At 37.5% G+C, this 24581-nt stretch overlaps 1 protein-coding gene across 2 annotated transcripts in view; it reads left to right on the top strand.

Annotated features, from left to right (window-relative positions):
* Positions 1–23989, top strand: part of XIRP2 (xin actin binding repeat containing 2) — a 72568-nt gene extending 48579 nt beyond the window's left edge. For both annotated transcript variants that reach the window (XM_027055564.2, XM_015066919.3), the window contains exons 4-9: positions 2670–2780; positions 3420–3492; positions 4420–4550; positions 5198–14507; positions 16414–16547; positions 23850–23989. In XM_027055564.2, coding sequence (XP_026911365.2) covers positions 2670–2780; positions 3420–3492; positions 4420–4550; positions 5198–14507; positions 16414–16508 — 9720 coding nt within the window. In that variant the 3' untranslated portion in view covers positions 16509–16547; positions 23850–23989. The remainder of the gene's footprint in view (positions 1–2669; positions 2781–3419; positions 3493–4419; positions 4551–5197; positions 14508–16413; positions 16548–23849) is intronic.
* Positions 23990–24581: the final 592 nt, after the last annotated feature.

The following is a 24581-nucleotide window of genomic DNA, read 5'->3' on the forward strand; positions in this document are numbered from 1 at the left end:
TTACTGTTTTTTACTCCCAGTGCTTGCATTTGTCTTAACATACAGATTCAAATCACCAACTCTACTCATTCAACCTGATGATTAGCAGCAAGAAGCTGCTAATTTTAGCAAGAAGCTAAAATTTCTATAGGTTCCAGGCAGGGTTGTCGTCGTCGTCATTGTTGTTGTTGTTGTTGTTGTTGTTTTAATGTCAACTTGGTGTCACTTATTAGTGAATAATGTGAACAGTGACCAACTCAAAAGTACATGTCCCAACTAAAAAGGTTGACCACTACTTACTTTGTTCCAGCAAGTAACTCCCATGTTGAAATGTGAACCCAGTGTTGCTGGATCTTCAAAGTTTTCAAAAGCAGGCAGAAATTTTGATTTTTGTAGGGATTAACTAATTCCAATTTTAAAACACCAATAAGCATGTCTCTGGTCCATAGCTTCTCACCTGGAACTAAGTAGAGACATGATTCTATAGTAATGGATCATGGTGCCCTTCAGTAAGGATCTTGGTACTGTTCAGGTTCCCACTGTCCTTTGCTTTTTCATTGTCTGTTTAGTCTGTATCATAAGAAAGCCATAGAATATTTCCTTTAGGGACACCTGGATGGCTCAGTTGGCTAAGCGTCCAACTTCAGCTCAGGTCATAATCTTGCGGTTTGTGAGTTCAAGCCCCACATTGGGCTCTGCATTGACAGTGAAGTGCATGCTTGGGATTCTCTATCTCCCCCTATCCTGCTTTCTCTCTCTCTCCCTCCCTTTGTCAAAATAAATCAATAAACTTAAAAAAAGAATATTTCCATTATATCTTCATAGATGGAAACGCTTGTCACAGTTGTAAACAATGATCATGAAAAGACCATGCATTTTTTCTCTTTGCAGCCTTCAATGATTGTTATTGTTCCCTGCAGCCCAGTGTTATTGATCTCCTTAAATAAAACTTAATTATGCAGAGCTTCCTATTAAATCAAATTTTGATTATTTGAACTTAAAGGAAAGGATATGGATTATTTATTTTCTATACTCCCTCTTGAGAAAGTAAAGTACATGATTTGTTTGTTGTTCCATCTCATTTCTAGGACATTCTCTGGCAAATAGAGTGTTGAATGAAATCAATTTGTTAATATAATTTTGTGATTTTAGTCATTCATTCATTAAGTAAACTTTTCCTTAAGAATATCCAAACTTTTTTTCTTAATTCTCCTTCCTAGAAAAGTAAAATAAGATTGGATCATGCTATATATCTCTAGGCAGATGTCTGATTGCTGCTTGGTTAATCAGAACGTTTACCCGTATGCCAAATACCCTTAGAGGGAAAAAGCCACTAGCAAAAAAACAAAAACAAAAGAAACAAGTTAAGTTCTCATTAATTAATTATAAACTTATTTTTAGTCTAAAGGATTAGAATTTGACTGCTCAAAACTATTTAACTTTGTGTAAAAAAATTAGTGCTCATATTTGATGAAAAATAATGGACCTTGGCTCACCTGACTATTTTCTACAAAGACAAATTTTTAAAAATTAGACCTCAAAAACAGTATTTGATGGTCATGTAGATATCAAGATAAAAGTGAACTTCCAACTTCAAACAAGTTCAAATTCATGTGTTCTTAGAATCTCTTCATATCCTTATTTTTTGAAGTTAAGATTTTTAGCAATATGCCAAATGACTCATCATATCAATCAATCAATCATATACTTATGTCAGATCACATTCTATAGTAACAACAGGGCTGGATCACCAAAATTAATAGGAGCATCAAAGTATCTGATTCAGCCAGGGTCGCCTGTGATAACTTAACCAAATCAAAAGTTGCCCCATGCATGGAGAGAGACATACATACTAGCATAATATGGTCTGTTTATGTTGGTTACATTTAATGGTTATATTCTTCATTTGAACTCTGGATGTGTCATCAAACTAGATGGCAAACTTGGAGATTAGAATGTCTTTCTGTAAAAAGTTTGGCTGAAAAGTCTTTCTGAAAAGTTGACTGATAAACAACAAAATACATTTGTTTTCCATAAGGATTTGCATTTTCGTTTTGAGATTCATCTTTCTCATATTATAGCTTACTAAGGGTAGTAAGCAGAATAATGGCTCTTGAAGATACCCATGTCCTAATCTGCAGAATCTGTGAATATATTAAGTTACATGGCAAAGGAGAATTAAGATTGCAAATAAAATTACAGCTGCTAATCAGCTGACCTTTTGACAGGGAGAGAGTCCTGGATTACCCAAATTGGCCCAATGTAATCACAAGGTGGAACAGGGGATTGGAAGAGAGACTCAGGAATGGAAGTGTGAGAAACCTGAGCAGGAACAGGGCCGTGAGCCAAGGAAAATAAGCACGCTATCTAAAACTGCAAAAGCCAGGGGAATAGATTCTCCCCTAGAGCCTGCAGAAAGGAATGCATACCTTCTAACACCTGTCACCACCCCCAGTGATATCCATTCAGGGATTCTGACCTATAGAACTGTAAAATATATTAAGTTTGTGCAGTTATAAACCAATCACTAAGTTTGTAATAATTTGTAACAGTAGCCAAGAAAACTAATACACTGAGGAACTTTAATTTTTTTCAGAAGACTGTCACTAAAATTGCATTAATAAAAAAAAAGTTGACATTTTCAAACTTTTATTAAAACACGGTGTATTTCTTCATTCATTTCCTTTCAGGAGATAATCCACAGCAGCCAAGTGGACATTTCAAGAAGCAGCCAGGAAATGGAAAGAAATGAACAAGCAGCCTCCAAAGCACACAAAAGTGACGTTCCTGAAACAGAAATGGTAACTACTTAGAAACACAATACTTTCCCATTTCCAAAACTGTGTGGAAATTCTAACCTCATTGTAAACAATTGCTTTTGATGTCCTTTATGTATTTAATACCAATATACATCAGCATCTATTTCCCCATTTTGGCACTGATGTTCTTTGAAAAATAAAATGATCATGCTAAAATTTTAAGTGCACTTTAGTTGTCAATTTATATATGTTCTGTTATACCATGAGCCCATGTATTAAAACAAGGGATAGAGGGGCACCTGGGTAGTTCAGTTGGTTAAGCATCTGACTCTTGATTTTGGCTCAAGATTTGACTCTTGATTTTGGCTCCCAGGATCATGGGGTCACACTGAATGTGACCCTGCTTAAGATATTCTCAATCTCTCTCTCTCTCTCTCTCTCTCTCTCTCTCTCTCTCTCTCTCTCTCTCTCTCTCCTCTGTCCCTCCCCCCCTCCTTGCTCTCTCTCCCTCTCTCTCAAATTAAAAATTAATTAATTGAGGGATAGAAGTTTAGTTAGCATCTCTCAAAGTGCACTGACGTCTTGAATGAAAATCACTGTGAAATGAAGAATATATATGCAGTACTAAAATAACTGACTTCTTAAAAACATTTATTTATTTAAAATTATCTTTAAACACAGGCCTCTCATCTTGAAAAGCACACTGAGGAAACAAACCAAGCTTCTCAGTTCCATCAATGTGTTCAAGAAACAGGTGAGAATCTGGTATTATTTGACCCCAGTATGCCTTTCTCCTACTCATGTGTCTGGGTTTGAATGGAGGACTTCCAAAGCATAATCCCTCCCACTAAGTACATTTAATAACTATGACTCACAGTCCCAAAGGAGACAAAGTAGTATTTCTATACATAATTAGGTTCTGCCTATGGTAACAGATGCAATAAGCTTCTAAAATAGTTCACTGCCCATCAGTCTTATGAATTCATCCTAAAAGCCTAGAAGGTGATACGCCAGTCATCTCTGAATTGCTTTTTGCCTCGGGCGCCTACAGTAAAACTTAATGTTTATCAAGTTCCCTAAGAACAGAAATGTTATCTAGATTGTATTACTTTCAATAACAGATTTTAACATTTCTAAATTCAGTTTTCAACCTACATACATGAAATTAAACTATAGACAAATCTGTACGAATTTGCATAAGACAGGTACAGGCTGTCTTGCCCATAAAAGGGGAATGAGAAGTTTTGTTGCCTTGAAGAGCTAAAAGGGAGGATTTAAGCCAATTGTGACCCAATCATTACTTGAGTCTGTCTGTATTTTGGCTTTATTTTGGTTTTGCAAAGGAAGCAGGTATTCCTTTTCTGTCCTTCTGGTGTGCTTTTCTTGTTTTATAACTTATATTATTTTTTCCTAAGCATGAAAGTAAAACACGCTTGTAGAAAACTTGAAAAATATATACAATTAAAATAACAGTTCCTTCAATTACGACTTCTCGTCTAGAGATAACCACCACCATTGTTCTCCCTATATTTCTTGACACTAACTTACATAATGAAATGGTGCCATATGCATATATTTGTACCTTGAACCTTTTCATTTAACATATATTGTGAGAAGCTTCCTTCTCAAACATCATGTTTATTAGTTACATAACATCCCTGGTATTCTTTTCTGTTTGCAGTCATTGATACACCTGAGGATGAAGAGATTCCAAAGGTTTCAACAAAGTTTTTAAAAGAGCAATTTGAAAAGTCTGCCCAGGAAAAGGTCCTTTATTCTGAGAAAGAGATGACCCCAGCCAAGCAGATTAAGGTAAAACAATATCTCTATATGGAAACATATTACGTGTAAAACCAGATGTAAATGCATAGCATTTTCAAATTATTGAATGTTTTATGTGGTTTTTCAACTAAATCTGGAGCCATTACTTTTTTTCCCCCATAAGGAGAATATTATTCTACATGAGAAAAGCAGTAGAGTTAAAACTTTTCTCACTAAAAAAAAAAATAGGGAAGAAAAAATTATATATGCTCTAAAGTTTAATAACTAGCATTAGATAAAATAATAAAGTCAATTTTAAATGTCAGATACTCTGCTTAAAATTCCAAGGAAAACAAAATAATTCTCAAAAGTACTTTAAGACTTTTACTGTTATCCCTCTAGATTACTTAGCACAGTATATTAAGTAAAGGAGGAAGAAAAATCAAGATTATGTGTAAATGTTAAAATACTGACTTGTTGATGTGTTGAATGGGGAATAGAACCCTAAAAGCACAAATGAATTATAGGAAAGATAGTAACAAAACTGAATATTGCTTCTAAGTAGGTCTTTAAAAGGAATCTGTCTTCTGCTGTTTCCAAAGGAGATATCATAGCAAGTGGACAGGTAAGGGACAGTGCCTAGGAAATCTTCACCACTACACCCATTTTTATAAGATTTGACTTTCTTTCCCTTCAAGATTGAAAGTGAATATGAAGAGAGTTTAAAACCATCATCAGTTGTGGGTCCCTCTTCTACTTCTTGCACTTCGACCAGCCAGAGGAAGGAAACATCAACCACAAAACATAGCACCCACAGTGCCACTTCCTCAACTCTAGCACAAGTTAATGCCACCCCTACGGGAAAGACAGAAGAATTTCCTCCTCCCCCACCTGAAATATTTCAAGCTCCAATAGATGCGACAGCATTTTCCCAGTCCCCTGAATTCCCCAACCCTCCTAGAACACCACCAGTACCCAAAGAATTATATTCTAAGCAAAGAAATTTGTACGAATTAAACCGTTTATATAAACACATCCATCCTGAGTTAAGAAAAAACTTAGAAAAACATTATATCAGTGAGGTTTCTGAAATTGTCTCTAGTCAAGTGAACCCAGGGAGCTCAGTTTTAGCAGATGTGCAACAAGCCCGGTATGTTTTTGAACATACAAATGACAGTTCTCAAAAAGCTCTGAACTCAGAAAGAGAACACTTGGAGTGGGATGAAATTCTGAAGGGGGAGGTGCAGTCCATGAGATGGATCTTTGAGAATCAGCCATTAGATTCCATCAACAACGGCTCTCCAGATGAAGATAACATCAACGGGGGCATTGCTGATCAAGAAATCATTGCTGGTGGTGATGTGAAATATACAACATGGATGTTTGAAACCCAACCCATAGATGCACTGGGTGATCATTCTTCTGGCATGGAAGAAAATGCTGAGAAAATTCCTGAACTAGCCAGAGGAGATGTCCGCACAGCCCGGTGGATGTTTGAAACAAAGCCATTAGACTCAATGAATAAAATGCACCAAGGTCAAGAAGAATCAGTGGTAACCACCATAAAGGACATCACCGGTGGGGATGTCAAGACTGTGAGGTATATGTTTGAAACTCAACATCTGGATCAGCTTGGACAGCTTCATTCAGTGGATGAAGTTCACCTTCTGCAACTCAGGTCTGAACTCAAAGAAATTAAAGGGAATGTGAAGAGAAGTATAAAATGTTTTGAAACTCAACCATTATATGTTATTAGGGATGGTTTAGGTCAAATGCTAGAAATTAAAACTGTTCACAGAGAAGATGTTGAAAAGGGAGATGTGAGAACAGCACGTTGGATGTTTGAAACACAGCCCTTGGACACAATTAACAAGGATATCACAGAAATTAAAGTTGTCCGAGGAATATCCATGGAAGAAAATGTCAAAGGTGGGGTGAGTAGGGCAAAGTGGTTATTTGAAACTCAACCTTTGGAGAAAATCAAAGAAGACTCAGAAGAGGTCATCATTGAAAAGGAAACAATAATAGGTACAGATGTCTCCAGAAAGTGTTGGATGTTTGAAACACAGCCATTAGACATTCTAAAAGAAGTTTCTGATGCAGATCCTCTAAGATCTGAAGAGATAATAGGGGGTGATGTACAAACTACTAAGCATCTATTTGAAACACTTCCAATAGAGGCTTTAAGAGATAGCCCTGATGTAGGAAAACTTCAAAAAATTACTGCCTCTGAAGAAGAAAAGGGGGATGTTAGACACCAAAAATGGGTTTTCGAAACCCAACCTCTGGAAGACATTAGAGAAGATAAAAAAGAGTACATACGAACAGTGAAACTTGAAGAAGTTGACAGAGGTGATGTAAAGAATTACACACATATCTTTGAATCAAACAATTTAATTAAATTTGATGCATCACATAAAATACAGGTGGAAGGAGTCACGAGAGGTGCTGTAGAGTTAAATAAATCACTCTTTGAAACAACACCACTATATGCCATTCAAGATCACCTTGGAAAATATCATCAAGTAAAGACAGTCCAACAAGAAGAAATCCTAAGAGGTGATGTACGGAGTTGTAGGTGGCTCTTTGAAACAAGGCCCATTGACCAGTTTGATGAAAGCATTCATAAATTCCAGATAATTAGAGGAATATCTGCTCAAGAAATACAGACTGGAAATGTGAAGTCTGCTAAGTGGCTATTTGAAACTCAACCTCTTGATTCAATTAAATATTTTAGTAATATGGAAGAAGTAGAAAGTAAAACTGAACAAGCTACAGATATTGTTAAAGGGGATGTCAAAACTTGTAGATGGCTTTTTGAAACCCAACCAATGGAGTCTCTTTATGAAAAAGTTTCATTAATGAGTGACTGTGAAGAAATTCGTAAAGGAGATGTCAAAGCCTGCACTTGGCTCTTTGAAACTAAGCCTCTTGATACCATAAAAGATGACTCTGAAGCAACAGTCAAATTGCAAACTGTAAAACAGGAGGAGATCCAAGGTGGGGATGTTCGTACAGCATGTTTTCTTTTTGAGACAGAAAATTTGGACAGCATACAAGGAGAAGAAGGAAAAGAAATCAAGGCCATGGAAATGGATATCCAAGCCGGAGATGTCTCCAGCATGAGGCATAAGTTTGAAAATCAGTCCTTAGATTCTATAAGTTCCAGTTCAGAGGAAGTTTTGAAAAAGATCAAAGCCCTAAAGACTGAAGATATTCAGAAAGGCAATGTTTTAAATTGTAGGTGGCTTTTTGAAAACCAGCCAATTGATATGATAAAAGAGAGCCAAGAAGGTGATGAATTAGTTAAGACAGTGACAGACATACAAGGTGGGGATGTAAGGAAGGGGTGTTTTATTTTTGAGACTTTTTCTTTAGATGAGATTAAAGAAGAATCTGACTGTATCAGTACCAAGAAAACAATTGCTGAAGAAGTAATGAAGGGTGACGTAAAAAGCTATAGGATGCTCTTTGAAACCCAGCCACTCTATGCAATTCAAGACCGAGAAGGGTATTATCATGAAGTGACAACAGTTAAAAAGGAAGAGGTGATTCATGGAGATGTACGAGGAACGAGGTGGCTTTTTGAAACAAAACCATTAGACTCAATTAATCAGTCAGAGACTGTGTATGTTATTAAATCTGTCACACAAGAAGACATTCAGAAGGGAGATGTTAGTTCTGTCAGATACAGATTTGAAACCCAGCCATTGGATCAGATTTCAGAAGAATCACGTGATACCGTGTCCACTGTAGACTATATTCAAGGTGGAGATGTAAAAACAAGTAAACAACTTTTTGAATCTGAAAATTTTGATAAGAATACATATATAAGAACAGTAAGTGTCAATGAAATACAAAAGGGCAATGTTAAAACATCTACTTGGCTGTTTGAAACACACACTATAGATGAACTGAGAGGAGAAGGGTCAGAATATGAAAATATCAAAACCGTCACCCAGGAAGATATACAGAAAGGTGATGTTAAGCAGGCAGTATGGCTTTTTGAAAATCAAACTTTGGACTCTATTAAGGAAGCAGATGAAAGCACCACAAAAATCATCAAGGAAGAAATCCCTCCTTCTGATGTCAAAACAACTACATGGCTCTTTGAAACTACACCCCTTCATGAATTTAATGAAAGTAGGGTAGAGAAGGTAGAAATTATTGGCAAGAGCATTAAGGAAACGTTGGAAGAACTCTATTCTCAAAAAGTTATTGAGGCTCCTGGAATTATCATTGAAGCTGATGAAGTTGGGGATGTTCGAATGGCAAAATACAAGCTAATGAATCAAGCCTCTCCTGAGATACAGAAAGAAGAAATTATTAGGGTTGATCTCAAAAATATAATGGTGAACCTACTCTCCAAACGAGACTGTACAAAAAGGGAGATTTTGGTTAGTGAAGAAGAGAAGGGAAATGTTAATTTGACCAAAACTCAATTATTAAACAGATCAACAGAATTTCATGCTGAAAAAGAAGAAATAGTGAGTGGTGATGTACAACAAGCAATAAAAAACCTGTTCTCTGAGGAAAGATCTGTAAAGAAAGGCATTTTAATTCAAGAAGATGAAAAAGGAGATATTAACATGACTATCTATTGTCTTCTTCATGAAAACACTGGTGACACAATTGAGCGTGAAGAAGTAATAGGGGGTGATGTGAAACGTACCATTCATAGTTTGCTATCTTCCATATCAAACAATAAAATATCTGAAAGGGCTAAAATCGATGCCTCTGAGAGGGGAAATGTTCAGTTTTTCACAACATGCATAGAAATTGGAGCTTTGGATTATCTTAAGCAACTCCAGACAGGGTCAAATGAAACACTAACAGCTGGGAAACAAGAAAGAGAGGAAGAAATAATTGGTGGTGATGTGGAGGGCACAAAACTGTTACTGAAGAAAAGGCAATCTCGGGTTGAACGTACTGTTAACGAAACTGACATCATCCCAGGAGATGTGCAGAATACAGTTAAGGTTTTTATGACAGAGCCTCAGACTACATTTTGCAAGACACCCAAAGAAGAAATTATAAAAGGTGATTTGAAATCAACCCTAAATTCCCTCAACCAGGCCATAAGTCAGAAAACAGTAGCTAAAACAGAAGAAATTATAAAAAGTGACATGCTGGCCACATTCAAGTCATTTAAGGAATCAAGCCACCAATGGAAAGAATCTAAACAACCCAATGCCATCCCTGATGATATTGAGAAAGCTATTGAATGCCTTGAAAAGACTGCAAACACAAGGACAGAAATCCTGAAAAAGGAGCTTATCCGAGATGACCTTGAAATGTCATTAAGAAATCTGAAAAAAGCACAGAGAGCTTTTAAAGAGGTAGATAAGAAAAGTGTAATGAAAGAAGATGTGAAGGCGGTGATGGTAGGTTCTTCAGAAGAGCAGAAAACAAAGATTCATCAGATGGCTGAACAGAGGGACAAAAAAAGTGTTCTTCAGCCAAGACCAGGACCTTTTGAACCAGCAGCCAGGTGGCAAGGGGGAACAGATACTTCCAATCAAACTACAGGCAAATCTTGTCATGGGAATTTAATAGAAGAAAGAACTGAACTTAATCTTCCAAAAGCCCCAAAAGGCACCATAAAGATTGTCATAGATCGTGAACAAAACAACGACGCCCTTGAGAAAAACCTTAGAAGACTATCTAATTCACACCACAAAGCTAGTAAAAATGTGTTGGAATCAGGGGACAAAATGGGTGTCTGGATGGATACCACAGCAGAGCAGCATTTTGGTGATGAACATATGAGCAGACAATTGACCTCAACTGTGTCAGCTAAGGAAAATCTAAAAACTAAGGAATCAGAGACAGTGAGAGAACAGAAGAAGGATGCGGTCTTTAACTCTACCCAATCTGTTGATAAAACAATTGGAAGGCAACAGACTCAAACTTGCGAACTGAGAAATGACCACCAGAAGATTGAGTCTTTCTCTGTAAAGAGTCCAAAAAATACCAAACAGACTAAATTATCAACAGATAAACAAAGCCCTAAGCCCAGTCCAACCCAGAGTCTAGTCAACAAGACAGTTGTGGAAACTTGCGAAGTTTCGGAGGACTTTCAGAAGCAAACTTCGTTAAAGCAAGAAATACAATGTTCTAGTAAAGGTATAAGGAAGAACATGAACCCTCAGCCAATTTTGCCTATAGATCAAGATATATCAAATACAACAGAAGTAAAAGTCTCCCCAAAAAGCCACAGTAAATTTAAGGCAAGTGACAAAAAGCAGGCTGATGTTCATCTGAAGAGTCAGGACTTTCTAATGAGGACAAATACTTCCACAGACTTAAAAAGGGCAATGGAAATGTCCTTTAATTCAATCAGCTTTAACCCTGAAAATAATTTAAAAGAAAGTGAGTGTTCTCTTCCACCTCCATCTCCACCTCCTGCTCCACCTTCCAATGCGTCGTCTGAAATTGAATTTCCTCTTCCTCCTCCACCTCCTTTAATGATGTTGCCTGAAAAAAACGTTTTTCCTCCCTCACTGTCCACAGAGATGATAAAGGCTGAATTTGAAAGTTTCCCAGGCCTCCCTCTTCCTCCACCACCAGAAGATGAGAAATCTGAATGTCTGTCAATGTTTCCGCCACCTCCCCCTCCTCCAACCCCATCTCTTAAACCATCGCATCTCCTTCCCTCCTCTGTTCAAGAAAACGGAAGTGGAGCAATCATACGATATTCCCAAGAAGAAGCCTCAAGTTCGCAGCAAACTCATTCTCAGGCTAAAGTCCTAACAGGAAAATCGGGAGTAATTTTGCCACCTCCCACATTCCCCAAACCCAAATTTTTCAAACAGATGGAAGATAAAAAGAATCATGGTTCCCCAAGAGGTGAATTGGAAAATTCCCCACCAGATATGGAATGTAAAGCCACTCCCTCGAAGGATCAGAAAAAAGTAATAATGGTGACTAGCAGTGAACACACAGAGATGAAGCAGAACTTATCTAGAAATCTTGATGAAAGCAAACAATTATCTATGGACTCTAAAAGATCTCTCTCACAGACAGTTCCAGAAACTTCACAACCCAAGGAAAACACAATAGCACCTCTGGTAAAATCGCATTCATTCTCAGCAGGCTCAGGACAACAAAGTCCAAAACCTTATATGAGAAAATTTAAGACACCTTTAATGATTGCTGAAGAAAAGTATAGACAACAAAGAGAAGAGCTTGAAAAACAGAAACATGAGAGTTCTTGCTACAAGATAGTCAAAACAGAAAGCCCAAATCAAAATATGTCAGAGTTGAAAAAGGAAGTGCTGTTACAAAAAACAAATGAGGTGGTTCCCCTACCCAGAATGGACTCTCAAAGTCATTCTCCAGTACTGGGAGTGGGCGCGGATAACCCGCCTTCCACAACACCAGCGGTGACGGTTGCTGCCGAGGGGCGCCAACGTACTCTACCAGCCTCAGAAGACAAAGATACCATGGAAAAGGAGGTTTTACAGAGCTCGAGGGACACGCTACAATCTATATCAGCTTGTGAAATTAAACAGAGTCACCAGGAATGTAAGACACAACAAGCACAACAGAAGTATGTGGAGGAGCAGTTGCACTTGCCCCAAAGAAACCCAGTTTCCCCAAGTTTCACAGTTAAGAGTACCAAGCTTCCAACTGCAGATCACAAATTAAATGAAACCGACCACATCTATGAAAGCCATAAAATGCAATCTGAAGTTGATGTTCAAACCATTAGCAAACGACAGTACCAGAAAACTGAGAAAACTGAAGCAAGCACTGAATATAGTAATAAGCAATCTGTAGCTGAAAAATATTGTCAATTACCTAAGAAGGAGAAAAGAGTAACAATCAAATTGCCCACAGAACCCACAGGGAAAAGCCATGAAAATAAACTCAATATAGTTCATGAGAAGCAAAGAGAATATAGAGAATCTGAGAGCGGGAAACTTCCAGGAAACGAAAGAACAAATCAGGAAGCATCAATGACTGGTCCAAAGGAAGAGAGACTAACAGTGGAAAGAAAACAAGAACATTTGAATAAATCGGCACAGAAGGTAGTCAAGCAAAAGGTTACTGATGTACATCTTGATTCACAGACACAGAATTTTCAGCAAACACAAATACAGACTTCTGAAAGTCAAGTTGAACATAAAAAATTGCCCGAGCCGTGTAATAAGCTGCAGGAAGAAAAATGTCTTGGAGTCAAGGGCATACAACAGAAACAAGTCTTTTCTAATACTAAAGATTCAAAGCAAGAGATTACACAGAACAAATCTTTATTTTCTTCTGTGAAAGAATCCCAGCAGGATGATGGAAAATGTGCTATAAATATATTGGAATTCTTGAGAAAACGTGAAGAACTACAACAGATTTTGTCTAGGGTAAAACAGTTTGAAGCAGAGCCAGATAAAAATGGCCTTAAAACATTTCAGACACTGTTAAATATTATTCCAGTATGGCTATTAAGTGAAGAAAAAAGACAATATGGAGTTTGCATTGCTATGGAAAATAACATAGAAAAAATCAAAGAAGAAATAACGCATATTAAAACTCAGGCAGAGGAAATGCTTATATCCTGTGAGGATATAATTCAAACAGCCATGATATCCTCCAAAGCAGGAAAGCAGAGGCATAAACCCACCAGCCTTAACGAAACGTTACCTAAAATGCCTAATGTTAGTGAACAGCAAGAAAATACGATTGTAGAAAAAACAGAACACTGCCAAGTAGCAACTCACCATGAAGCAACTGCTCACAATCATGTGAAAACCCATCAGGAAATTAAATTAGATAATAGCAAGATCTCTCCTCCCTCCTTAAAAACACGCCCACCGTCACCAACTTTTATAACAATCGAGTCTACTGCCCGGCGAACAGAAACCTCTACTAAGGATGAGCTCTCTCAGTCCCCTAAAAAGGACAGTTTTACTGAACCATCGCCAAGAACTCCCATGGCACAAACATCTAGAGTTGGCAGAGCAGATGCGTCCCCTCCTCCGCCCAGGAGTCGCTCTGAGCAGCTTGTCAAACTCAAAGACACCACTGCAAAGCTGTCCAGAGGGGGCGTCCCGTGCACATCAGGAACCCCGGTTCCGATTGTGGAGAAAAGGTCTGAGATCATCGCGTCTCCTGCAACACTTCGTCGTCAAATTAAGATAGAAACCCGTGGTAGGGACTCTCCACCCACAATCACAATACCTATAAGTGTAAACCATGTAGATAGTGGTTCCTTCAGAGGATCCATGGAAGCTCAAGAGGAAGTTAGGCAAGTGGAGAAAAGGGCGACTTACTTTCACAAAGACGCTGGGAATTCCGCGCAGCGCCTCCTGCCGGACACTGAAAGTTTTGACGCGGTGGAAGTCATCCGCAAGGTCGAAGGGCCCCGCCGCTCAGAGCACACGCAGAGGTTTGAAGCCGCCAACCAAACGGTCCAAATGGCTGAAAATTTCGTGAGTGACCATGAAAATGAAATAAACAGATGGTTCAGGGAATTTGAAGATGGCCCAGCTTTTGAAGCAAAGTCAAATAGAAGAGTTTATACCAATGGAGAAACAAACCATAATATTAAACAAGAAAGTCATTCGTTTTGTAAGGAGGAATTTGGATTAACATCTCTAGAAAATACGAGTTTTACAGGCTTTTCTTGCAACCGTCCTAGAGAGCTACAAGAAAAAATCTCTGTCAAGCAGCCCAGCGTCCGCTCTGAAACAAGGACGCTAGGTGAACATTTCTCAGGTGTGGATGCATTTGAGGGCCAAGTTGTTGGGTCGAGGATGACGGTCTCTTCATCACATAGCTCAGAAGCTGGCAAATCTGGCTTTGACTTCAAGCATGCCCCGCCAACCTATGAAGATGTCATCGCTGGCCATATTTTAGATATTTCTGATTCACCTAAAGAACTCAGGAGGAATTTTCAGAAGGCATGGCAGGAGAGTGAAAGCGTTTTCAAAAGCCTGGGCTGTGCAACCTCAGATGCTTCTGCCACTGAGATGAGAACCACCTTCCACGAGGACTCTGCATTTATCAGTGGTAAATGAGAGTGTGCAGAGTGTGAAGATTAACCCGCTTAAAGGCACATGTTCCATAGCTAGGATGGCTTGCAGTTAGAAGGGTGCTTGGCAATAACCAAAAACTAACAGCTTTCCCTGGTGGAGGGTCTCCTTCTCTTTACAACGCTCGCTCGCTCTTACTGCTTTCTTTTCACAAAAGCATCTAACACAGGATTCATCTGCACTGTGTGAGAATAACAACATAGATTGATTGAGACCTGTATTTGTCAAGGTAAATAAGACGAGGTAGAGCAGCAGATACAATCATTGTTGCTGTGATAGCATTGACAATTATATGTAACGGTGTATTTATTAATAACGGTACACACATAGCACATTATTTATATTTTTATTAAAAGTTAATATTTTATCCACTTGTTTAAGACAATATGAGGTAATATCTATTGGCCTACTATTGACATATTTTTAACTGCCAGATTTGAGTGGTGTTGTGTTTGAATTCAACACAGCCTGCTAATAACTCAAGAAACAATTTATACCCTTCATGTGTGCTTTCATGATTTGTGTTGATTGATATCTTTGATGAAAATGTACATATGGAATTAGACCTTTTGTATATAGAATTATTGTTATTAAATTGGATGAGTTAGTGTTTTCTAATGGCACTATTTTTATTCTATAAGTAATTTCATTTCACCTTTCTTAAACTCCAAATGATAGTTCACTTGGCCTCATTCACACATGAACATGGACAATACATTTTAAAAATTTGACTATATTTAGAAGGAGGGAAATTCAAAACACATGGAGTTAGTACATATTTTTTAACATCAGAAAACACTTTATTTCTTTTTATTTATCTGCATTTTACAATTAATGAGGCTTTACAATAAAAATATCTGACATAATTAATGTGCACCATTAACGTAGTCCATTCTTTTAAACAGATTGAAAGGAATAGGAAGTTTAAAAATAAAAACTGCTGAAACCAATAATTATCCCTCTATCATATTTGCAACATATGTGTCTAGTTTATCAGATTAATGTGACTTCTTAATGTGCTTGCTTCTGGCATAATCAAGCAAAGCTGTCCAATTAATTTCAAATGCTCAGTTTCTGTTAAGATAGCTAAAAGCATGTAGAAAAGACAAAAAAGGAAAAATAAACCCACCCCGTGTTAAATATAGAAATATGTGTCCTACCAAATAAACAAAGGAGATCTCTTACTAGCTCAAATTGAGCATCGAGGCTCTAAAATACACACTTATTTGTAAAAGGAACCCTGAGCATATATGCCTTTATATATAACTTATATGAAAGCTTAGTTCGTCTCATGGGATTGTAGGGAGGATCAAAACAGTACTGAGGTGAAAGTTCTATGTCAGTTTTGAACCACTGTCTAAGCACTACTGTGATTCACAGGAGCCGGCATCCACCTGAGCACCGCAGCAGGGGGCCACAGGGATGCTATAGCCAGGGAAGAGATAGGGAACATGTAAAAGGCAAACATGAGAATCCCAAAAGCCCTACAATCTAAAGCCATTTAGATTGAGGAGAAATGGCCCTGAACGTCTCAACATATTCAGGAGTCTTGCTGTATTAAAGTTAGGAAAAGGTGTCACAGAGCCAACACGAAGTCATCAAGGAAATTATTTAAACAAACACAATATCCTCAGCTTTGAGAGCTACGTAGGCACTCTGGAGAACTCTCTCCAGGATGTTTTAAAATGTGAAAATGTTGGGCATTGATGTTCCAGAACCTCACACCTGATGGTGGGATAGTTTCCACAGAAGCGCTGTTAGGACAGGAGTCTTACGAGCTTTTACTTTAACTGCGTGGCTAGTCAACATACTGTTATTTGTTTTGGTTTTGCAGCGTGATTGAAGACAGCATCATATAACCTTTGGTAAATTTTTATTTTTAGAAGCTGCTGCTCCAAGACAAGGCAATATGTACACTTTGTCAAAAGACTGTTTATCCAATGGAGTGCCTAGTGGCGGACAAGCAGAGTTTTCATAAATCCTGCTTCCGATGCCACCACTGCAACAGTAAACTGAGGTAAAATGTTCTGAGGTCTGTGGCACAAATGCTGGAGGAGCCTACAATATACTTATAGCATCATGTCTCTAGAAGATACAACATTTTCTAGATCTTGCTGTCATCAGTTAACACAACTACAAAAGGGGGTGTTGTTGGGTTCTTTTTTCTCAGGATGGCAGTGACCTTTTCCCTTTTGAAATATTGCTTTCTTAATCAAATCCAGAAAGGTTCCTTTTGTCTAAACCTGGATATCACACAGATGAGAAAAATCAAGAAATTCTGTACAAATAGGCATTTTTGAGTTACCACTTGAGTCGGAAGTCTGGATTCTACTTTCAATCTTATTATATTTTACTTGAAAATATATTTATTAAAAATGTTTTTTAAGTTTTTTTTTTCAAAGAGAGAGAACACAAGCAGGGGAAGGGCAGAGAGAGAGAGAGAGAGACAGAGAGAGAGAGAGAGAGAATACCAAGCAGGCTCTGCATTGTCAGCACAGAGCCCAATGCAGGGCTCGAACCCACAAACCTGTGAGATTGTGATCTGAGCCAAAACCAAGAGTCGGTTGCTTAACCAACTGAGCCACCCAGGTGCCTCATTAAAAAAAACAAAAGTAATGTTTATTTATTTTTGAGAGAGAGAGAGAAAGCAGAGGATGAGCAAAGAGAAATAGAGATAGAGGACCCAAAGAGAGTTTCTACACTGACAGCAAAGAGCACAGCAACGCAGGGGTTGGACCCATAAACTGTGAGATCATGACCTGAGCCAAAGTCAGATGCTTAACTGATTGAACCACCCAGGCGCCCCTTATTTATCTATTTTTGAGACAGATAAAGTGCGAGGGGGCGCGGTGCGGGGCGGCAGAGAGGGAGAGAGAATCCCAAGAAGGCTCTGTGCATCAGAGTCCAACGTGGGGGCTCAATCTCACAAACTATGAGATCGTGATATGAGCCAAATTAAGAGTTGGGCATATAACCAACTGAAGCACCCAGGAACCCCCAACCTTATTTTATTTTAAGTAAGCTCTGTGCCCCACATGGGACTTGAACTCAAGACCCTGGGATCAAGAATTGCATCTTCTACAGACTGAACCATCCAGGCACCCCTTAAGTCTAGATTCAAGATCATGAGTCAGAAAACTTGTTCTGTAAAGGGCCAGATAGTAAATATTTTCAATTGTATAGGCCATACTATTTCTGTCACTACTCAACTTTCCAGTTGAGTGGAAAAGCATCCACAGATAACTAAATGAACAAGTGTGGCTGTAAACTAATGGGCCCAGTTGTATTCCAGTAAAACTTCATATACAAAATTAGGTGATGGGCTAGAGTATACCTATGTCTGGGTATTGTGTCTAAATAAAAGAAGAAAAAATAAGAATGTAGAGTATTGTCAGTGTCAGGTAAGATATACTAGGTCTTTTTTGTCTTTTGTTTTTTGTTTTGTTTGTTCCTGTATGTTGCAACAGAAGCACTGTATCAATACAGTAACAAATGCATTTTAATGAATGTGGCATTTGGTGTGGCTATAGTCTGAGATGCTGAAATTGTAATTATTTTGCCAAATCCAGTGTGTATCAGGCTATATCTTTCCTGACTTAAACTGACAATGTCAAACACCCTTTACTGCAATGTTCTTTTTCTTTGGTTTCCATGACGCCAGAGTATAATAGTTTCGTCCTACCTTCTGGGTGTTCCTTCTCTGACTCCTATGTGGGTGACTCTTTTCTGTCCATTACTGAAACGTTAGAGTTCCTTAGGATTCTGTTATGGCCATTTATTCTTCTGTTTATATTCTTTATATATATAGTTTACTGCATCCACTTCCATGACTTTAATCATCATCCATGTAGAATAACTCTGAAATCTGTACAGTAGCCCAGTTCTCTTCTCTATCAGATGCTTATATCTCAATGACTAGCATTCATCTCCAATTAGATTTCTCACTTGTACACCAAATTCAGTATGCCCCATTATTTTTTCTGTCTTCTGAAATTCGTTCCTTGACTTCTGGTCTGTATGCTAGTCTCTCAATAAATGACATTAACACTAACTCAATGACTGAAACATGAAGTTACCTTTCAGTCCTTCCTCTTCTTCATTCCCTATACCCAAGCAATGACCAAGTCCTATAACTGATATCCCATAAATGCCTCTTGAGCTGTACATTTTCCTCCATCCCCACAGCCCAGGCATCTTCCAAGCAAGTGTCGTCTCTCACCTGTACTAATGCAACAGTCTTTCTAGCAAATTAACCTCCCTGCCCCCATTATCTCTTACCTCCATTACTACCAACAACTTGCCCCAGTACATGCTCCATGATGTAGTGAAAATGATCTTTCTAAAATGCAAATCTGTTTAAAACATATGATGGTTACCTCTGTCAAAGTAAAATTATCATCGTACTATGAATTAACAGGCAATTCAGAGTCTTACCCTAGCTCCTTTCCCAACACCCCTTCCTCCCATTGCATGTTACTTTTCATGAAATCTGAATTTCAGTTCCTCAAAATCGTTATCTTTCTCTCTCATATCTAGTTGGTCCCAAATGTTATTTCCACTCCTTGTAGGAGTTTTCCCATGCCCCCTCTCCAGCTCTTCACCAGGCTAATATCCACTCATTCTTCAGACCTCAACTGAGACTTTATGTCTTTGAAAAAGCCTGCTTTGATCCCCACATATGGATTCAAGTGTCCCTCCTCTGTGCTCCCGGAGCATCCCAGTGCTTGCCCCATTCTTAACACAATCTAATGTAACTGCTTTCCAACTGTAGGAAATGTGTTAATGTTTGACTCTCACACCTAGTAAAGCCCTGACATTTAATAAGGGCTGAAAAATATTTGATGACTGATATTTTTAAAATTTTTTTGTGTTTATTTTTTTTATGAGAGAGAGAGACAGACAGAGCATGAGTGGGGCGGTGGGGAGGGCAGAGAGAGAGAGAGGGAGACACAGAATCTGAAGCAGGCTCCAGGCTCTGAGCTGTCAGCATAGAGCCTGACACAAGACTCAAACTTACAAACCATGAGATTATGACGTGAGCCAAAGTTGGATGCTTAACAGACTGAGCCACCCAGGTGCCCCCAGTGACTAATATTTTTTAAAAGTCATTATACCAAAAGCCACAAATATAGAAAAAAACAAATCAAATGTATGATTTAATAAATTATTATAAAGTGAGCGCTTTCTAACTAGTACCAAGATCAATAAATAAACATTGCCAACGGTTCCAGAAGCTCCTTCCATGTGCCTCACCCAAACACAACCAGTTCTCTCTCTCTGAGTAAATAGTATTCTTTTTAATAGTTTCTTCCTTGCATTTTTATAGCTTTTTAATCCAAATATGCTTTCTTGGATATTATACTTTAGTTGTATTCATTTTTTAAAACTTTGATATGTCTTTTACATCTTTTAAACCTACAGGGTTTTCTATCCATTTCTTTCATTCCTTACAATTTATTTGTGAAGAACCTGGAATATTTGACCTGTAGAATTATCCAGTCTGGATTTGCTGATTGCTCACTGATCATGTAGTTCACATACTCCTTTCTCCCCTGTGTTTCTGAAAAACTGTCAGCTGAATCTAGATTCTGATTTAAACTAAGATTTGATGCCTTTTTCAAGAACATAGGGAGTGTTGGCAAGAATATAGTAAGCACATAGTGTCTGCTCGTGTCTGGTTTTGCAATCATAGCAAAAATGAAATCTTAATACCTATATGCATTAATTGATATTTACAAAATGTTCATATTCTCATTTTGTTCTTTATTTTTCATTGTTAGTTTGACTACTTTTACAGGTGATTCTTCCCCTCATCTACTATGTGGTCACTTGGTGGTACAGTTGGTGAAGGAAAGGCAAAATAAATACATAACTTTTTCCCTTTGTTTACCTGTTTTGCCAATGTATCAGTTACTTATTTAACAATGTAATGAAATGGTTCCTTATCTCCTAAGAGGTAACGAATTTTAAAATATTCATGATATATTTATAAACTCATAGACTTACATATGTTTGCTTGGTTTTAATCAGATGCAGTTATTATCATTTCTGAAGCTCAAATCATTCTACCCCTGACCTCTTCAGGTTCTCTCTTCAGTCCTTTTGACAAGACCTAAGTACTCTCTGATAGTTTTCTCATTATCTGGTAGGACTAGATGTTCCATACTCCTTTGATACACTTACTTCCTCCAGATCCGGGATCAGTCATTTCCTTTTTACTTTTTTTTTATTTGTGAGAAATGGCATTTTAAGATTATAATCTCAATGCTCTTTCTACTGGGTTGGTTACTATTTTGAAGCTTTCTTACTGTTAAGAGCTAGTAAATGTTTATATATAAAAAAAAATATATCATGAATTTGTAGGAATATCTCAAATTGAATTCAAAACTGCATTGCTTTTGCCGTAGCCTCTTTTCTATTCCACGTCTGCCTCCTCGCTTTCACTTCAAGACTTCCGGTTCTCAAAGACCAAGGAGAGGAAAGAATTAGAATATCCCATATTCAGGGGCACGTGGGTGGTTCAGTCGGTTAAGCAGCCAACTCTTGATTTCGGCTCAGGTCATGATCTCATGGTTTGAGAGTTTGCGCCGGCATCAGGCTCACTGCTGTCAGCACAGAGCCCACTTGGGGTCCTCTGTCCCCTCTCTCTCAGCCCCTGCCCCGCTCATGGTCTCTCAAAAATAAATAAAACATTAAAAAAAAAGAGTATCCCGTATTCACTTGAACAACAGTTTTGGAATAGCAAAACTATCAGCACCCCTAATTTGATTAGGAAAACTTAAATGGCATTTGCTCCCCATTCATCTGCATTCCATTCTTTTTTAATTGTGTTATGTCTTCAGTGTCATATTAAGCAGCCATTACATATCGCACCACCTCCCTCATTGCCATCATTTCATCTTTAGTTTATAGGCTTTATATTTATATGTATATAATGCTTGCAACAGATGTTTATGTTGATACTTCTGTAGCTATTCTAGTTATGCAAGCTTATTTTCTAGTAGATTCCTCAGAAAGGCTGTTCTGTGATCTTGCTGAAAGAAAAATCATTGACTTACACTTTCTTTCACTGAGTATTTTAAATGCATTATTCCATTTTCTTTTGGCATAAAGTGTTGGAAATGACTGATAATAATCTAATTTTTTCTCTTATAAATCATATGCTTTTCTTTTGTTTTTAGATAAACACAAAGGATTTTTTTTTCTTTTTATTTAAAGTCCAGTGATTTTACTAGAATATTTCTTGATGTTGGTCATTCTGGGTCAAATAGTCTCAGTTACCTAGTGTGCCTCTTTCAATACATAGTTTCATACCTTTTTATATGAGGAAAGTTTCCTTAAACTATAGCTTTTTAGCATTTAACCTATCACATTACTTTATTTTCTTCTTCAGGAACTTCTGTTATACCTACATGGATATTTTGTGCCTGTCTTTATTAATTGTTCTTCTCTCAAATCATCTTTTTTTAATTTCTGGTTGTAAGTTTTCATCCTCTTATTCTCCTATTTCTCCTCTTAAAATATTTTCTATTGTGTTTATATGCTCTTAATTTCTTTTAGTTTAGTTTCTATTCCTGATTTTTTTCTTTTATTTCTGATTTTTCCCCTGATTTCTCACACCTCACCTCATTTATGATATTTTTCTTCTTTTTTTTATTTATGACATTTTTCTAATTACAATTCATGCTAAACTTTCAAGCCTTTTTATAATGTTTTAATGTCTTTTCGCTCATTTTTAAAATTTTGATGTTGAGAACATGTTTTTCTAGCATGTTTTCATTGTCTGTAGTGATATGAAAAATTCTCCTTACTCTTTCATTTCTTATAATAAATCTCTATGATATTTGGCCTTAATACTTTTCTGTGGCTCATTTTCACATGGCATTAGTTTTCTCAAATCTTAGGAGGAGGCAATGTTTAGGATGGTTTTCCCAATTTCCCAGTACTACCAATTCCAGTTTTCATACACTGTCCAAAAAACCACAATGGCTTGAATTCTGGGATTTCCTGCCTTGATTCATCTCCCCCATGTTAGTCGGGACCTTCTCTTTCATTTCTGTCATCATTATCCAATTACGTTTTGATTCAATTCCCATATTTTTGTTTTCAGTGTAAAGTGTTATCCTAAAAGGGGATCTCAGTTGGTCAGTTTTGAGAGTTTTAACTTCTCTGGCAGACTTCCCTGCTACAGGGCCCTTGCACTCACTGGCCAATGAAGAAGGTAAAACCCCACCCAGTTTCAGCTGCTATTCTCTGGCATGTGATACTTTCCAGAAAATACTGGCTGACTATTTTGTGGTTTTATATTTTCTGTTTTTTTGGACACCTTCCTTGCTTCTTCTGCTGTCACTCATACAGATGCGACTCTCAGGCTAGTCTTAGAGTTTTTGGTTTGTTTTTACCTCCTTATATTTTGGGTTTGGTGACTTACTTTTGGGGGTGGGTTTTGTCACTTACTTTTGTTGCTGTTTTTTTAATGTTTATTTATTTGTTTATTTTGAGAAAGAGAGAGCATGAGTGGGGAGGAGCAGGGAGAGAGGGAGAGGGAGAGGATCCCAAGCAGACTCCATGTTTGGCGTGGAGCCCAATGCGGAGTTTGATCTCACAACCATGAGATCACAACCTGAGCTAACATCAACAGTCAGACACTTAACTGACTGAGCCACCAGAGCACCTATCACTTAGTTTTGTTATAAACTTTATCCATGGGCTTTAAGTTTTGGTATCTAGTTCGTGTATCTGTATTTATGTGGAGACTCAGTGATAACTAAAAAAAATGATGCCTCTGACTAAATTTGATTTTAATTTTAACAGGCACTCTATTTGTTGATCTCCCCAAAGAGGCCAAATAAACAATTGCACAGGCAACCTTTCCAATACGTTCAAAATCTAGTTAACAAGGAAATTTAAATGGTTGATTTGTGTGTGTGTGTACTCTTCAGGATTTATTGAAAAATGCAGCCCCCGCATAAACCACTGAATTAACAAAGGTTTAGTCTTATCATTTTACACCATCTATATCCATATATGTATTATACTATAATAGCTATTATACCAGTACTTGACATACAACATGAAATTCTAAATACTAAACATGAAATTCTAAATAAGACATGTATCATGTTGAATGTTAGCAGTAACCATTATCTAACAAGAACGTTCAATTAATAAGTACATTCCTATTGCCAGTAAATTAATTGTACTGAATCTCTGACTCATTCTTGAAATAATTAATTTCCTAATTCCCTATGAATTTACAGTATATATATATATGGAATGTTAAACATTTTTTCTTTTTCTTTTTTTTTCTTTTTGGCAGTTTGGGGAATTATGCATCACTTCATGGACAAATATATTGTAAACCTCACTTTAACCAGCTTTTCAAATCTAAAGGAAATTATGATGAAGGTTTTGGACACAAACAGCATAAAGATCGATGGAATTACAAAAATCAAAGCAGCTCAGTGGATTTTATTTCTAAGGAAGCCACAAATATGTGTAAAAGTAGTGTGGAAAACACTGCCTTACTTGGAGATCTTAATAAACAGTTAGATGATAGTAACAGTAGAGGACAAAGAGATGATTTGAAAAAATTCAGGGAGAGGGGAAAATTAAAAATCATTTGGCCCCCTTCCAGGGAGATGCCTAAGAAGACCTTCCCCCTTGAGGAAGAGTTCAAAATGAGTAAACCTAAATGGCCACCAGAAATGACAGTCCCTACATCCTCTGAATTTAAAAGTGAATCACTAATAGAACCCGTTAAAACTCTGGGAAATAAAGGGCAGGAGCAAGATAATGTTTCTTTCCTGCAGCCATATCTGCAGTCCATCCATATGTGTCAAAAAGAGGATGTTATAGGAATCAAAGACATGGACATGTACGAAGCAAGAAAAGATGAGAAGAAGGAAGGAAATAAGAATGTGCAAGATAAGCTGAATGAGGCTGAAGATACAAAGAATAAGAGGAAAAGTGAAATGGATCTTAATGACAACAATAATGTGGTTGTGCAGAGTGCTCAGAAGGGGAAAAATGAGGAAACTAATGAACCTGA

This window comes from Acinonyx jubatus, chromosome C1, assembly GCF_027475565.1.
Source record: "Acinonyx jubatus isolate Ajub_Pintada_27869175 chromosome C1, VMU_Ajub_asm_v1.0, whole genome shotgun sequence".
Lineage (NCBI taxonomy): Eukaryota > Metazoa > Chordata > Mammalia > Carnivora > Felidae > Acinonyx > Acinonyx jubatus.